General features: G+C 40.1%; 1 protein-coding gene across 1 annotated transcript in view; it reads left to right on the forward strand.

Annotated features, from left to right (window-relative positions):
• The window catches only part of CYP2J2 (cytochrome P450 family 2 subfamily J member 2), a 32181-nt gene extending 14487 nt beyond the window's left edge, over window positions 1-17694 (forward strand). Inside the window, exons 4-9 of the mRNA XM_081057520.1 lie at window positions 1600-1760; window positions 4204-4380; window positions 6182-6323; window positions 8756-8943; window positions 11843-11981; window positions 16250-17694. Of these exons, the coding sequence (XP_080913646.1) occupies window positions 1600-1760; window positions 4204-4380; window positions 6182-6323; window positions 8756-8943; window positions 11843-11981; window positions 16250-16428 (986 nt within the window). The 3' untranslated portion in view covers window positions 16429-17694. The remainder of the gene's footprint in view (window positions 1-1599; window positions 1761-4203; window positions 4381-6181; window positions 6324-8755; window positions 8944-11842; window positions 11982-16249) is intronic.
• The last annotated feature ends 206 nt before the right edge of the window (window positions 17695-17900 follow it).

The raw sequence follows: 17900 nt of genomic DNA on the forward strand, positions 1-17900 counted from the left end.
TGGCCGTATAGATAAGAAAACAAGACCTTTATGTATGCTGCCTACAAGAGACTCACTTAAGATCAAAAAACATACACAGACTGAAGGTAAAGGAATTGGAAAAAGATATTTTATGAAAATGGAAACAAGCAAAAAAATCTGTGGTAGCAATACTTATACCAGACAAAATAGACTTTAAAACAAAGGCCATAACAAGTGACAAAGAAGGACCCAGTAATCCCACTTCTGGAAAATTATCCAAAGGAAACCAAAACGCTACTTCCATGGGATATGTGCGTCCATATGTTCATTGCAGCATTGTTTACAATGGACAAGAGGAGAAGGCAACTTGGGTGTCTGTCAATGGAAGAATGGATAAAGAGTAGGTGGTACATCTATACAGTGGAATATTGCTTGGCTATAAAAAGGGAATGGATTCTCACCATGTGCTGCGGCGTGGATGGACCTGGAAGGAATTGCGCTGTGTGGAGTGTCAGACATCAAAAACAGATGTAATGTGATTTCGTTTATAAGTGGAATCTAAAGAACAAAATAAACAAACAAAACAGAAACAAACTTATAGATACAGAGTACAATTTGATGGTTGCCAGATGGGAGGGAGTTGGGGAATTAGTGAAAAAGGGAAAGAGATTAAGAAGTAGAAGTTGGTGTTACAAAGTAGTCATGAGTATGAGGATACAGCTTAAGGAATACAGTCAATAATATTTTAATAACTATATAGTGTCAGTTGGGTGTTAGATTTATTGGGGTGATAGTTGAAAGAGATTTGGAGGATGGTGAAAAATGTGAAGGCATTAATAAATATAAATTGGAAGTAACAGAATAGTCATGGGAATGTAAATTAAAGCATAGGGAATATAGTCAATAATATGGTAATAACGTGTACAGTGCTAGGTGGGTACTAGACTAGTCAGGGAGAATCACTTCTTAAGTTATATAAATGTCTAACCACTATGCTGTACACCTGAAATTAATATAAAATAATATTGAATGTCAACTGCAATTGAAAATTACAAAAGGGGGGAAAAGTTGAAGCAGAATAAGAGGTTCCAATTTCCAGGTAAAAAAGAAATAACTCGTGAGGATGTAATATTCAGCATGGGAAATACAGTCAATAATATTGTGATAGGGAGGTACAGTGTCAGATGGCTGCTGGACTTATGGTGATCACTTCTTTTTAGATATATAAATGTTGAATAACTGTTGTTTGTACCTGAAACTAATATAATATTGTATGTTAGCTATACTATATGTGTGTGTGTGTGTGTGTGTGTGTACACATACATATGTATATGTATTTTAATCCTTTAAAAGAAATAAAGACATTACTGATTTTAAACCCTGGTCATCAGTTTGACTTCCAAGGCCTGAGTGCATGCTATATGTCAGACCCTGTGTAATGTGCTGTGGCCAGACTCACATGTGTTTCTGTACTTAGTATGTCATATATCATGCATTAGGTTGGTGCAAAAGTAATTGTGGCTTAAAAGGTTAAAAATAATTGCAAAAACCATGATTACTTTTGCACCAACCTAATAGAATCTAGTAGAAAACAGAAACAAACCAATCTGAAGGATCCATCTTTTGTTCCACCTGCAGGACAGCCTTTTAACCCTCATTTCAAGATCAACAGTGCAGTTTCCAATATTATTTGCTCCATCACCTTTGGGGAGCGCTTCGAGTACCAGGATGATCAATTCCAAGAAATGCTGAGGTTGCTAGATGAAGTCTTATGTCTGGAGATGTCAATTTGCTGCCATGTAAGGGGTTCTCTTTTTATGTCTTGGCTAAGGACTTTGGGGCAAAGGTCAGACACAGATGGGTTTATTTAATCTAAAACATAACTTTTTAAACCTGACTTCAACACAAACTTATCTGAAATCAGTCTGTGACTCTAGTGGTTTTGATGATGTTGTTAAATATTTGTGATATGACGTGCACTTATGAACCGATGTTTTATTTAAAAAGCGCAATGGTGTCATTGCCTTTGAGTCTCTCCTCTCCACATCCTTCCCGAAACCAGCCATCTCCCTCCTCCCTCAGAAGTACTCATCTGTGCCTGGCTTCACCCTTGGCAGGTTGTTTTGAGATTCAACTGTGTTAGTGGCTCTTTTGGAAAATTCTGATTGTATTCCATTTTATAACTATGTCACTCTTTGTTACTCTATTCTCTGCTGATGGACACCTGGGTGGTTTCAAGGTTTTGGATGTTAGGAATAAAGCTGCCACAAACATTCTAGTACAACTATTCCTGTGGATACATCCACTCATTTCTCCTACATATACATGTATTCCAGGACATTAAAGATGCCTAAAGATTCCCAAAGTTACAGTATTTACATGCCCATCAACAGGATATAATCAACCTCCTAATTTGGTAGGATAAAGACATTTAGCCTCAAATCTCACCCCTCACTTGGTGAGCCCTGCATTCCATTTTTGTCCTTCAAGAACTGTGAGTCTGTCAAAAACTGTTCAGCTAATTAGTCTGTCAGCCAATTTTCTGGATTTGGAAGATATTTCCAGGGAAAAACCAGCCTCAAGTGTTGAGGGACCTCTCTGGTGTCCAGAAGTGGATTTATTATTATTTAATCCTAGCTAGCATCTCTGCCTGGAGGTTATGGAGCCATCACACCAAAATGGATAAAGAAGTTAGTATGACTCCTAGCACATGAAAAGTGCATAGTGAATATGAGCTATTATTATTATTATTGTAAAATTTATTTATGAATTCCTTGTTCTCACTTCTAGTCACGGTGGTCCCCAATTCAGTGATTCCATTTTTCTTTTTTCTATTAAGACAGAACACAGGGAGTCCTGAGAGTTCAGTGGGTACCCAGCTGATGTTCCCCAGGGAAAAGAAATTCCTGGAAGGGCAAGAAGGGGCAGTGTCAGGTAGAAAACAGCCAGATACTGTTAGAGAAAATATATTCCAAAACTATTGTATTTCACAAAAAATGTCTTATCCACATGGAGACGACACCTCAGTGAGGGCAAACACACAAACACACACACACACACACACACACACATATGTATATATTTAACAAATATACATGATTATTTATATATGTACATATATAATATATATTTTATTATATATATTATATTTTACATATGTTACACACGTATATATGTTACACATGTATAACATATATTATATCACTCACACATGATAATTGCCATGAAGAAAACAAAACAGAATAAAGGAATGGGAAGAGGTGACAGGGGTGCTGCCACTTATAAGATCATCAGGTAACACCACTCCAAGTAGACCTTTCAGCAGCACTTTAATGAAGTGAAGAGGGGCTGGGATTATACAGATTTCAGAGGAAGAACATTCCAGGTAGAAGGAGTAGCGAATGCAAAGGCCTAAACAGGACTATCATCCTTCATGCCATCACAGAGGCCAATGGGGCAGGACTGGAGAAAGTACGATGGCAGGAAGTGACAGCAAAGGATGAGACAGGTGTTTGCAGGGGCCAGCTCGGGTAGAGCTTATATACTCAGAGAATGATGTAGAAGTTTAAGTGTGTCATGGAAAGTCATTGAAGAACTAAGAACCAGAAAGTGAAATGATCTGATTAAACTGGTAAATGATCATTCTGGAAGTTCTGTGGAATATAGATGGGGAATGGGGTTAAGAATGGAATCAGAAACACTGTTGGAGGGGGCGGCCAGATGGCTCAGTTTGTTAGAGCGTGAGCTCTACAAGGTTGCCGGTTCAATTCCCGAATGGGATGGTGGGGTGCACCCCCTGCAACTAAAGATTGAAAATGGCCACTGGACTTGGAGCTGAGCTGTGCCCTCCACAACTGGATTGAAGGACAATGACCTGGAGCTGATGGGCCCTGGAAAAACACACTGTACCCCAATATTCCCCAATTAAAAAACAAGAAAAATTAAAAACAAAACAAACAAACAAAAAAAACTGTTGGAGGCTGTTACAGAATCCCGGTTAGAAATGGTGGTTTGTACTACGATGACAAATCAGTTGGAGTGGTGTAAGGTGGTCTGAAACTGGATATATTTTGGACGGAGGGCTGAAATGCTTTGCTGGAGTGATGAGAAGAGGGATGAGACTGATGAGAAGAGTGAAGATCTAAGTGTAAACAAAGAAAAGCTAGAAAGAGAACACTTGGGTTATCTGAAAAAGTGGAAAACTGACACCATGTTGTCTCCATGATTGTTTTTCTCAATTAGCTCAATAATGTCTTTCCATGGATAATGAAATTCATTCCTGGACCCCACAAAACAGTCTTAGTCAAATGGGAGAAACTAAAATTGTTTATTGCCCGTGGAATTGAAAACCACAGGAGAGATTGGGATTCTGAAAAAACAAGGGATTTTATTGATGCATACCTCAAAGAAATAGAAAAGGTAAGGAATACAAAGTTGTTTATTGTGATTTGTTTTTAAAGAACAAATGGGAGGGATGGGGAAGTAGATATACTAGTTTCCTTTTAATGCCGTAATAAATTGACTTAGTGACTCACAACAACACAAATTTATTATCTTACAGCTCAGAAGGTCAAAAGTCTGAAACCAGATGGACTGTGCTAAAGTCAAGGGTTGGCAGGGCTGGCTCCTTGGAAAGCTATAGAGGAGAATCTATTTCCTTGACTTTTCCAGCTTCTAGAGCCTGCCTATATTGCTCGGCTCATGGCTCCTTCCTGCATCGTCAAAGCCATCAATGCAGCATCTTCTCTGCTACCATCCTTACATCTTCCCTTACTACCCTCTTGCCTCTTGTGATTATCTTGGGCCCACTGTGGTTATCCAGGATAATCTAATCATATCAAGGTCATCACCTTAATCATATCTATAAAGTCCCTTTTCCATATGAGATAACATGCACAGGTTCCAGTAATTAGACATGGACATCTTTGTGGATCATTACCAGCCTACCACAGGGGAATAAATATAGAGGCAGTATTTCATAGAGTGTAAGAGGACCATTAAGTCAGGATGGATGAGGTAATTAGAAATAAAGACAGGGGTTCAGTGGCATTTGGCTTGAGGCCTTGGGAATGCCCAAATACTGCCTTTTCATCTTCTATTCTCTACCCTACACGCATAGCTGAAGGAGCTATATGAAAAAAGGAAAGATAAGAACTGAGCCTCAGAGCACCGTTTCATTATTAGTTGGACCTGTGCCCAGTGACCTACCCCTTCCCTCAGTCCCCAGTGCAGAACCCATGTAAAGCTGAGTCGGATGCCAGAGCTAATCCTCAGTGCCTAAGTGGGACCCCACATCATCCACTTCCCAACATTATTGGCAAGAAGCAGGAGAAAGAGCCAAATTGGATGTGTAGCTTTGAACACACTAACCCTTCTGATTAATACGCATCATTGCATTAATGTCATAGTTTTTGACTCATCACACTATCTGTTCCTACTGTGGCAGTTGGCAGAATGGTGGATTTCTTTCCCATCTCCTGCCTTATTTCAACTTATTGGCACAATATTAACAGAAGCGTTGACTTCTGCTCAGAGGAGGAGACTTCACTTGCTATGTGGTGGGCACATATGGGACCACATGTGGAGGGAATGTTCACATATTGAAGCTTTCAGAGGAAGGGGTAAAGGTGATGAAATGCCATGAGGATTGGTTAATAGAATCAGAAAGATTCCACCGAGGAGGAAAAGATTAACTGAGAGACGTATAAATTACTGTACATAAGAGGAATTCAGTTTATTACTTCCAGTATCAGTGTAAATATTTGATGAGTATTTGCTGTGTGCCCTTTGCAACTCACGTGATTCCTAATGTCATCTTCATGGGTGTGTTTTGCTGTTTCTATGTATAACACAGGAAACTGATGCCCAGAGAGGTTAAGTCACTTGCCCTGGGTCATAGATATAGTGAATTGTGTGGCTAATATTGGAACCCAAGTCTGTCTCTCCACTCATAGCCTCTCTTTCCACTTACAGATAGCTTCTCCCAAATTATACGCATAAATAATAGTTGTCGTGATTTTCACCCACCCAAACTAATGACAGCTTCCAGCAGTTGGGCAGGATGATGCTAATAATGATATTGCTGTAATAAGACCCTGCCCCCTGAGGAGACCGAGGGAAAAGCCATTTCTCCTGGGGATCTTCCCTTCCACGTGAAGCCTCTGCGTGTTGTGGCAACTGAGAACCCTCTGAATAAACTAATAAGCATGATGCTTTCTAGAATGCGGACAATCCTACATCAAGCTTCAATGACGAAAACCTCATCGTCAGTACCCTGGACCTGTTCTTTGCTGGAACGGAGACAACTTCAACAACACTGCGCTGGGGTCTGCTTTACATGGCTCTCTACCCAGAAATTCAAGGTGAGCGTGTCAGGGAGTAGGCCTGGGCCAGGACACAATAGTGCCTCCTGGAACACACTGCCCCAAGTTGGGGACAGAAACAGATAGCATGGTAGAATGGAAAGATAGGTAGGAGGCAATGTAGACTCAGAATGGGCAGGCTCTTCAATTTTTCTGTCAGGATTGTGATGGATCCACATAATACAAATATAAGAGACCCTGCCATCAGGAAACTCAGTGTAGTGGGGAAACCGGTGAAGGTAATTGACATTGTGGTGAGTTCCAGGAAAGAGTTATATTCTCACATGAAATCTGGTTCTAGGGAAAGTGGGATCGTACATAGCAATAAAGGAAGGAAGGAAGGAAGGGAGGGAGGGAGGGAGGGAGGGAGGGAGGGAGGGGGGAGGGAGGGAGGGAGGGAGGGAGGGAGGTAAATATGGTCCCAGCCTTCCCTCCTTTTGAGTGATGTCATCCACTGCCATGTGGATGAAGTTCCGACTCCCTTGGTCCGTTGTATCACAGCTCGGATGGATGTGCCTCTCTGCCTTAGCAGCCTCAAGTCCGCCTCCCCTCATGGTTGCTTCACTGAATTACACGTCATTTTCTTTGCACGGTCATTACTTATGCCTCTGTATCATCACACCTGTTCTTCCATCTACAAGAATGTATCTCCCTAATTTCTCTACATGGTGAACCACTAGCTCTGTTTGGAGAATCTACTAAATACTACCCCTCATACGTTGTTTCCCCTCTTGTCTAAGAAATTACGAGCATTTTCTTCCTCTAGAGATGACCTAATGCACCTCCATTACTGTCCTTATCTCACATTATTTATATATCTTCTCCTCAGATTGCATGTCTTCCCCACTCAATGACTGTGACTGTTATAATTATTTTTCTCTCTCCAGGTCCCAGAACAGTTTGAGCACATGATGGATCAGATCTGTTATGATACAGTTTTTTAAACTAGTTTATTAAAAGGATATAAAATCAACTTACTGGATCTTTTTTCCTAAAAAATAAAATAAAAAAGATCAGAAAGCTTCCCATGTAGTAAGGATAAGTTTCTTAATGAATATATATATATATATATATATTCTGTGTCATGATGTAAAATGCCTTTGTAACTGTGAACTACATTTAAAACAGTTTAAAAGCTGCCTAGTTAGAACTTGGCTTCTAAGACTTGGCTTCATAGACTTGGCTTCTACAACAGAAGCTCTAAAATAATAATGGCTTAAGATGATAAAAGTTTACACCCATGTTCATAACAATATTATTCACAAGAGCCAAGAGGTGGAAGTAATCCAAGTGGCCACTGATGGATGAGCAGATAAACAAAATGTGGGGTATATTGAATGTCATTCAGCCTTAAAAAGGAAGAAAATTCTGATGCATGCTGCAATGGATGAACCTTTCAGACATTATGTTAAGTTGAATAATCCAGTCACAAAGACATGAGCACTGTATGATTCCACTTATATGTAGTATCAAGAGCACTCAAATTCACAGAAACAGATAGTGGAATGGTAGTTGCCAGAGGTTGGGGAAAATGGGGAGTCATTGTTTAATGAATGTAGTGTTACTATTTTGCACAATAAAAAAGTTCTGGAGATTGCTTACATAATAATGTGAATATACTTAACACTATTAAACTTTACACTTAAAAATGATTAAGGTGATATATTTTATGTTATGTATATTCTACCACTGTTTTATTTTTTAAATGGACTATAAAAGTAGTAAGATAGAAATTTATTTCACTTTCACATGAAAATTTTAAAGTGGACTCTGCAGAGCCATTTGGGTTCCAAGCCTTTTCCAATATGTTTTTCTGTTGTGTCTAAAATGATGCCACTCTCAATGCCTCCACCCTACAATTGCTTTTCCACCAAAAAGAAGGGAAGAAGAACAAGGCAGCATATACCCTTCTCTAAGGACATATTGCAAGTATTAAACATCCCTCCTACATACATTCTATTGTTCATAACTTAGTCACATAGTCACATTCAGTCACAAAAAAAATGCGGGAAATTAGTCTGGCTGGGAAACCAGGTATTCAGTTAAAATCTCCATTACTATAGAAAAAGGAAAAAACAAATATTAAGAAACAATTAACAGTTTCTATCATTTGTTGGAAGCTCACCTATATCAGGTCACATAAATCTCAAAATATCCTTAAAGGTAGATTTAGCCTCACATAATAAGAGGAAACTGAGGATCAAAGATTTTAAGTAACGTAGAAGAGTAATTGGTTAGAGCAAATGTGTGCAACCAGAATTGTCTTACACCAGGGCCTGCTTTCTACTCTTACACTTCCTTGAGAAATAAGAGTCTAGAAAGCCTACTCTAATTTTAGCCATTCTGATTCTGGTTACTCCATTCCTTAGCGTAACCAGGCTCAAGGAAAGTTGTGACGTAATGGACTACTAGAACTTTCTCTCCTTTTCCAGAAAAAGTACAAGCTGAGATTGACACAGTGATTGGCCGATCGCAGCCACCGAGCATGGCAGCACGAGAGTCCATGCCCTACACCAATGCCGTTATCCATGAGGTGCAGAGAATGGGAAATATCATCCCCATGAATGTGCCCAGGGAAGTGACAGTTGACACCACCCTGGCTGGATACCACCTGCCCAAGGTAATTAGGGACTCCTTAACTCAGATCTTCAAGTGTATCTTTTTAAATGGTACGAATCTGAACTTGAAAAGTGACATTGTAGTCTTGCCCTGGGGGATCACTTAAATGGGGAGCAAGGTATGTTATACCCTATTGAACGCTAGTTTTTTCCCTCTTGTGTGGCCTTTAGAGATATTGATAGTTATTATGGAGGGAAAGAGGGATTCTCAGGTCAAATACATTTAGGCAAAGATAGACTTTTCTTTGCTGTAGAATTTCTCACTGTTGTTTTTGTTATATAAAGTGTACTGTGAATCTTTGTGGAGATACAGCAGGCAGCATTTCGTAGTCAGACTGTCATCGAATCTTATTAGAGCATCACACAGGACTAGGGACTTGCCAGATTTACTTTGGGAAATTCTGCCTCACAATCCTGGGCTCGTAGCATAATACAATACGAGGGGACAGTTGAGACAATCACATAAGTGCTGGTGTTTCTAGCATACTATCCCCACAGGCATTTGTCCAGCTTTTACTTACAGCCCTGTTTGGGACTGTCTCATAACAGAAACCAATACAAGTGTGTGCAAAATTAATTATTAGAAAAGGAGAGAACGGAACCAACACTTATTAAGCAATAATTATGTGCCATGGACTGCATAGGTTCTTTCAAAATGTCTTAATTAGTCCTCAGAATAATTCTTATTTTATAGACTGAGAAATCAAAGCTCAGAGCAATTCAACTTGTGTCAGAACTCCCAACTACGAAGTGACGAGTTGAGTTGCAGAACCAGATCTGTTCTCATTCCCAGACTCATCTTTCTTTGTACTAAACCATGTTCTCTACATAGGAGTTAACTTACTTTGACTTAAAAGAGTCTTCTTGCAATTGTTTTCAGTTGGTCCCTGTTAAATTCCGTTTCCTCACAAAGGAAATTGTGATCTCACTCCTCCCACCCATTTTAGGATTTCAGCAGGCAGTTCTCCTCCGCCCCCTAGCGTCCTCTCTGCTCACTTTCCCATTTACAGTTCCTTTGCTTTCTCACCACGTGGTGGGTCCATTCCAGCTGGTGTGGGTTTTATTATGTGTGTTGTACCTGGAGAAGATCTCAAGAGGCTTGAACCCGAGAACCTTACCCATTGGATACTCCTTGGTCACTTCCCTGCAGAGTCAAGAACAGCAGCTATTCCTATAGCTACTACATTCACTATTTTCTAACTGATTGACTGTTGTAGGTGAAAGCTGAGGTTTAAATTATTTCACAGGTGCTGTTTGCAATTTTCTAGCAATTCATTGAGGTCCAGAGAGCCAGCACAGCTCAACAGACTCGTTCTCCCACCGATTTTTAATGTCGACTTTACTGACCATCCTGGGAACTCAGAGATCTAATTGATTATGTTGTAAAGGCTAGGAGCCATGGTTCTGATGTCAAGTAGGCCTGCTGGAAATTGTGGCTCTGTCTCTTCCCATTACATAATTCAGGGCACATTATTAACCTCTAGGAGCTTCAATGTCTTTATTTGTAAAATGCGTTTAAACCTACCTCACAGGTGGAGGTAAAGTGAGGTCTAGCATGTAGTACATTTAATCTAATGCTTAGTATAGAAAGTGCTTAAGACAGCAGTGATTATTCTTTATTAATTCAACAAATGATCGTTAAGCACCTGAAATGCTCAGGTCTGGGAAAACAACCCAGAGGAAAATCAAAATGCAAGTGCATGCATAGAAACCATAACTGCCCAAGGGAAAAAATTCACTGGTTTCAAAAATTTCACTGGCTGGCTGGAATGGGCAGTAAACAGCAGGAGGGGTAAGAGAAGTCTTTGAAAGGAAGTGATGTTGGAACTGAGGATAACAGAATAATTAAGAGTTAGCTCAGTGACAAAGGGGAGAAAAGACATTCCAGAAACTAGAAACAACATTTAAAAAGACATGGGATGAGTGGGAACACAGCATGTTTGAGAAATTGAAAGCAGGCCAAGGTAATAGGAGAGAGAGTGCAGGCAGAGAGCGTGTGGCCCAAACAGGGGTCAGGCAATGGATCTCTCAGCTCAGAGTGATGGGAACCTATTGAAGGGTATCTATCCAGTTCCAGTTGTAGGCAGATGGGTAGATGGGTGTGACATGACTAAAGGATGTCCAAAGATCACTCTGCTTTCAGAGTGTGGAGCATATTGAAAGGGGAAAGAGAGGATATGAGGCATAGTTAGCCAGCTATTATAGGAGTATAAGCAAGCAAGGCTGGTAGCCTGGACAACGACGGCGACAGTGGGCATAGAATGGAGGTGAGAGAATCAAAAGAAATTTCAAGTAAAATTGGACAGACTCAATGAAGGATCAGATGAAGGCACAATGAGGGAAGGCAGGCTTTAAGGAGGACTATTGGGGTTCTTTCTGTATACTTTCATGGTAGTGGTTCCTTTTACTGGGCACCTGATTCTATTATTAAACCTCTTCTGCAGTGAAGTAGACATTGGAGGGAAGAAAATGGGAGGAACAGAATGAGACACCTTTTACCTTCGTAAAGCTTCGAAGAGCTGCCATAATTTTCACTTCACTGAGCAAAGGGGTTGATTTTGGTGCAGTACTGACTGGCAAGCTGTTGTGTTCTTCTCTCGTTGATGCGTATGTGCCGCTCCCTACTCCTACACTTAATTGTCCCTGTGGATAAGAGCCATACTGCAGTGAAGAGGAGCCACATTCCCCTAGTAAAATTCCCAGCAGGCGATTCCAGTGCACCATTGCAAGTTATCCCGTGGCAAAGAGCAGGGTCATGGGTGGGGTGGGTGTCTCAGAAGATGGTGGGTTGGGGCGGGGGGATGTGGTCAGGCCCGGGCTTGGGAGCAGGGGACTTCCACCCCTCTGCAGAGGTGTGTTGTGAGGGGCAAGTCTTGCCTGAGTCTTTTCTGCCTTCTCCAGGGGACCATAATCCTGACTAATCTGACTGCACTGCACAGGGATCCCACAGAGTGGGCCACCCCTGACACATTCAATCCGGAGCATTTTCTGGAGAATGGACAGTTTAAGAAAAGGGAAGCCTTTCTGCCTTTCTCAATAGGTAAGTTGCAAAGGATGAGTGTGTGAGTCCAGAGTCGCACTCTCAGCCCTTCCTGCTCTTCTCCCTGCAGTCTTTTGCCTTAGTTGAACCATCTCCAGATAGCCCTGCCCAGCGTGACTCCTGTGGCTGTGGTTGCACCGCAGGACTCCCTGGTCAGCATTGCTTCAGGCTGCCCTCACTTCTCAGCCCTCACTGGCTTCTGATTTCAGCTTCACTTTGTTCTGTCCCTCAGAACACTGGGGACAGAGACTCAGACCTCATCTCTTGCTCACAGAGAAGGCTGGGCAGTAGTCGTCTTTGGAGAATCTTTAAATGTCCCAAGTTCTTTTTAAGGGCCACCCACTCATATAGAACTTGAGACAATTTATAATAAGGGGATGAGGGAGATCAAGGAAAGGGGCTGCTTGCTTATCATGGGCATCAGGAGTGACTCTGATTACCACAGCTTGACAGTATAAACACTCCCAGAAGAAGTCCTTCTGCCTTTTCTAATTTTAATTAGCTTTTAGAATCTAGTTAATGCATTTGCATGGTAGACAACTCAGTAATGCAAAAGAGGATGCTATAAAAACGCTCATGTTTCCAAAACAGCCAGTTCCAAAAAGAGGTTTACTTAAAACATTGTCAAATGAATAACAAAAATTCTGAATATATTTGTTAGTATTGAAAAAGGTATGTTTCATAGATTATTTCAAGTAATTTCCCAATTCTTCAGTTCAATAAATATTTCTGAGCATCTATTATGTGCCAAGTATTTAGCGCTGAGGATATGACAACAAATGAAGCAGGAAAAAAAAGTTCCCATGCAGCATGTTCTTGTGTAAACTTACAAGGTTCAAATTGGCATCACCACTTTATAGGTAATGAAACTGGGGCTTTGAGGTCTTAACCATGGCATTTTTACATCTCTTGTTGTCTTTTTTTATACTTTTCTTTTTCACATTTTTTCTGTTTGCATTGAATATGTATATTTAGGGAGAAAATAGGTTAATACACATGGAAGAGGGATAATGGTAGTGACCAATGTGGGGTACTGCAGTCCAAGTGGGGTGAGAACGGAATTCGACAGGGAGGGGATGGCAGAAGCCTAAAGCGGGTGTCAGAGCATGATCAAGATGAGGTGAGGTCTGCACAGTGTGCTTGTGACAGCGAAGGGAGATAAGTTATATAAATGGGGTGCTGATCCAGGAGTCACCATCAAAGATAGTGGGAGGAAGATACAAATAGAGAAAGGGAGCTAATGGAATGAACTGTTTTGTTGGGTTGGAATCGGGGTGATGGATCTGAACTCTATTTTTTGATAGGTAGGTAGATAGATGTAGAAATAAATATATGAAGATCTGAAAATTAAGGTCGCGAACTCATCCTAGAAAAAGGGCTACATACCTCATTACTGAATATCACACGGTCACCTTCAAAGTCCTCCCCTTGAGAAGCTATGCACTGATGCCAGCGCCTAGTTAACTCTTAAAAGCAATTTGGAACTTATTTCTGGAATGGCCATCAGAGCTGTCGTTGTATTACACTTAATGCAATGAATGTCTTCAAAATGTCTTCCTTTCAATATTTCCTTTATCTTTGGGTAAAGAAAGAAGTCATTGGAGGCAGACCAGGTGAATAGGGAGGGTGTTTCAATACACTTATTTGTTTGCTGGCTAAAAACTCCCTCATACACAGTGCCGTGTGAGTTGGTGCATTGTCATGATGCAAGAGCCATGAATAGTTGGCGAAAAATTCAGGTCGTCTAACTTTCTCATGCAGCCTTTTCAGCACCTCCAAATAGTAAATTTTGTTAACTGTAAAGTTGGTAGAAATTGATAATGACTGATCCCTCTAATATCGAAAAAATATTAGCAATACCGTTGCAACAATTTTGCGAACTTAATTGTGAGGCCTTGTAAATGGAAATATGGGTGTGTATATTCTCACATTACATACACACATGGGTTTCCTAGCTCTACCCACTGAGATGTCCTGAGTACAACACCACCTTGATACCAGTGAGCTTCTCTAATGTCCAGATCTAATGTGGTTTCCAGATATCATTATCCACTTAAAGGAACCAGGACTTCTGTGGAAAATGGCTGATTCCAGGGTGAGGAAGAGAAAGCATAAAATGAGCCTGGGATATCTTTTTGTGTCCAAAAGAAAGGAAATACCAGCTTGAAAGGGCATTTACTAGCCAAATATGGAATATCTTGAGCATCAAGGCAAATAATAATAGACTTTCACCCTTTGAATAAAAACAGAAATGTGTGAATTCATATTGATATAAATAAATGAGTTAATAAATAAAATGGGGAGGAGAAAAAGCATTTCCTTTCCCAGAATGCTAAGAAATGTGGAGGGAATGATGACATTTTAAAAGTCATGAATCGGCAGCCATTAGAGTAATAACTAATTTGGCCAAGAAATAGCAATGGAAGCTACCATGTTTACCTGAAAATGACACCTAGTCGGAACATTAGCTCTAATGCATCTTTTGGAGTGATAATATAAGACCTGGTGTTATGTTATATTTAAAAAAAGACTGGTCTTAAATTAATTTTGCTCCAAAAGACGCATTAGAGCTGATGGTCCAGCTAGGTCTCATTTTCAGCGAAACACAGTAATTCAATGAGGAATGGTCTATTAATATAGTCTCGAGTAGTATTTATTAGTTGTACAAAGAGAAAATATAATTGTACAGGGGAGAATTTCGTAGGGATCTGTTTAAGTAAGTGATCAAAGTTCACTAATAATGGAACCAATCAAAATCGTGTACCACTTGATAGGGTGAAATGAGAAGAGCACAGCCTCACTCTGGCGATATTCCCGCCGGAAATGCATGATCTCATGACCTGAACCTAATCATGGGAAACATGAGAGACATTTACCAAATAATTGGTCTGTCATCTTCAAAAATACCAAAGTCATGAAAGTTGAGAATTCCTTTGCATTACAGCCTAATGTAATCTGCCATGCTAAACTTGATCGTTTAACAATAAAGGACATTATTGGAACAAGTGGCAAAACCTGATTGGGCTCTGAGAAGATGGTGGTGATTTCCTAATTTGACAGTTATATTGTGGTTATGCTAGAGAATGTCTTTGATTCAGGGAATTCATACTGAAATTTCCTGGGTGCTGTATAGGCAATTTATACACAAATGACTCTGGAAAAAAAAGTTTTTCTATATTATTCTTGCAAGTTTTCTGTACATTTGAGAAGATTTTAGAATAAAAGGTGTAATATGGAGTATCATAGTAAAGGAGTGTAATATACACAGAGCTATTTTAGTTACGCTACCACCCAGAAGGCTTTTTTTAAAGGTAGTCTTTTCAATTGTATTCTTCTTCTTTTTTTATAATTAACCAGATGAAGTTAGGGATATGCTGTTTTATAGCTAAAATGTTTATGATTATCCAGAAGATGTATTAAAATACTTTGTTTTGCTGTATGCATTCTTTGTATTCAGTGTGTAGCTCACAGAATACATAAACTAAAGTTCCCGTCTTAAACACACACATTTCCACTAATCCCAAGGGAGGTAACTTCATTTGCCCCGAATCACATGGCTATGAAGTAGGAGGAGTTGAATTGGATCTCTGCCCTTTGCCTCCAGCTCTGGACTCACACAACTGGGGTAGGATGTGGTTAGGACAGGGCCAAGCATGAGCCATGGCCTGAAGGATCCAGCCTGGGGCCCACACATTACAAGCAAAGGCCCTTTTGGGGGAAGGACCGCCATGTACAAGGACTGTTCAAGGAGGGAGGCTGAAGCAGTTCATACGTGGAGCACATCCATGTCAGTGAGGCCCCCAATCATTGAGAAGGACAATGTGACATAGGGGAAAGATGCGTTGTGCTTCAGAAGCCCCGCTCTGACATTTACTGGCTTAATTTTTGGACAGATTTTTTTTAAGAATTGAAAAAACAACAAATAGGGTTTTTTGTTTTTTTTTTCTGCTTTTGTCATTATTTGCTAATTGATTTCTGAAAGCCTGTAGGCTAGACATCCTTTCTAGGTCAACCCAGGCCTCCAACTTCTATTGTCTACATGATGCCCCTTCATCCTGATGCCTCATCTCTCTGACCTCTGAAGGCACTGGAGTTTGTGAGTCTGGACTAATGTTTATGCTTAAGAAAGGTGGTCGTCAGATTGAAAGCCCCATGGCCTACCATGCCCTCCTCTGTTCAGATTTTGAAGACACAGTAGAAGATTTCAATCAGGGCTGGGCATTGGCACCAGCTGGGAAGATAACTCGTTTTATGTTCTTGTCTTTCAGGAAAGCGGGCATGCCTGGGGGAACAGTTGGCCAAGACTGAGCTGTTTATTTTCTTCACTTCCCTTTTGCAAAAATTTACCTTTAAGCCCCCACCTAATGAGAAGCTGACCCTGAAATCCAGAATAGGTATCACCATCTCCCCAGCCAGCCACCGCATCTGTGCTGTTCCTCGGGCATGAAGTGTTGAGATAGGAGAAGGGAAAGGAAAGCAAGAAGAGTCGGCGTGTCCTCCCCCTTGAAGACTTGGCGCCTGCTCAGAAGTGAGGGAGCAGAATTGAAGTAGCTCTGAGGAAAGATTGTAGGCATTGGACTCAGAAAAACTGGATCCAGATCCACTTTGTTATCTCCTACAGTGTAGCCTTGAGCAAATCATGTATTTTGTGATTTACCTTTTTATCAGGAGATGAAAAGAAGATAATGATTATTTCTGGAAAGGAAGAATTGTGCTGTGAGAATCACAGAAAATAATGGGCTTTAAGTGATTTGGAAACCATAAAGCACATCATAAAATTTATCACTGTAATCTGCCTCCTTCTTGTTTCCTTCCTCAGATATCAATTTACCTCTGGCCTGTTGAAATGGCTCAGGTCAAAGTCATGCCAAATGGTTGGTAAGAGTTGGAAGTGGACACGAGTGGGGCCACCTCCGAAGTTTGCTTATACTTTTGCTCTCCTATTTATTAGGAGTCTTTTGTCGTCTGCCTGTTTTTAGGATTTGCCTTTATCATTATCCTCCAACAATTTGGTTATAATGTGTCCTGATATAGTTTTCTTTATGTTTATACAGATTTGGTTTCATTGAGCTTCTTAGATCTGTGAGTTTATCATTTTTAGAAAATTTGGATACATTTTGCTCATTATTTTCTCAAATATTTTGTTTTTTTTTTAACTCATCTTTTGACTCCGTACCTCTGGGATTTCAGTCACACACGTTAGACCCCTTGATATTGACCAACTGAATTGCTAAGGTTCTGTTCATTTTGTTCAGCCTTTCTTCTCTCTATGCTTCTCTTTGGATAGTTTTCTTGCCCTGTCATCAAGTTCCCTTGTTTCCCTCCTCTGGAATTTCTAATCTGTCATGAAGACATCCATTATTATTTTTTTACTTCATGTAATTAATTTTTTCACTCTAGAAGTACCAATTGTTTCTTATTTTTAGAATTTGTATTTCTCAAATATTTTCATGTGTCCCTTTAAATAGATTAATGTGTTTATAATATCCATTTAAAGTTTTTTGTCTGATAATTTCATCATTTCTGCCATTTTTGTATCTGGTCCTATTAACTTCTTTTTCTGTTGGTCATGGGTCACATATTTCCACTTGTTCGTATGCTTATTAACTATGGATTGACTATGTAAAATTTCATTGTTGACTGTTTGAATTATGCTGTGTTCCTTTAAAGATGGTTGAGTTTTGTTTCACAAAACAGTTAATTTACCTGTAGGACACCTTGATCTTTTTGAGTCTTGTTTTAAAGCTGTGTTAGAGTCGATTCAGAATATGTTTCATTCTAGGGCTCCTAAAGAGAGACTTTTCTGGGGCCTCTACTGAAGTGATCAACATGATCTCTTCACTCTGTTTGGAATTCAAATAATTCCAATTATGTAAAAGTTATGCCAGTAATTAAGCTGATAAGTCTCTGGTAGTTGTT

Source organism: Rhinolophus hipposideros (genome assembly GCF_964194185.1).
Source record: "Rhinolophus hipposideros genome assembly, chromosome: 8".
NCBI classification, from domain to species: domain Eukaryota; kingdom Metazoa; phylum Chordata; class Mammalia; order Chiroptera; family Rhinolophidae; genus Rhinolophus; species Rhinolophus hipposideros.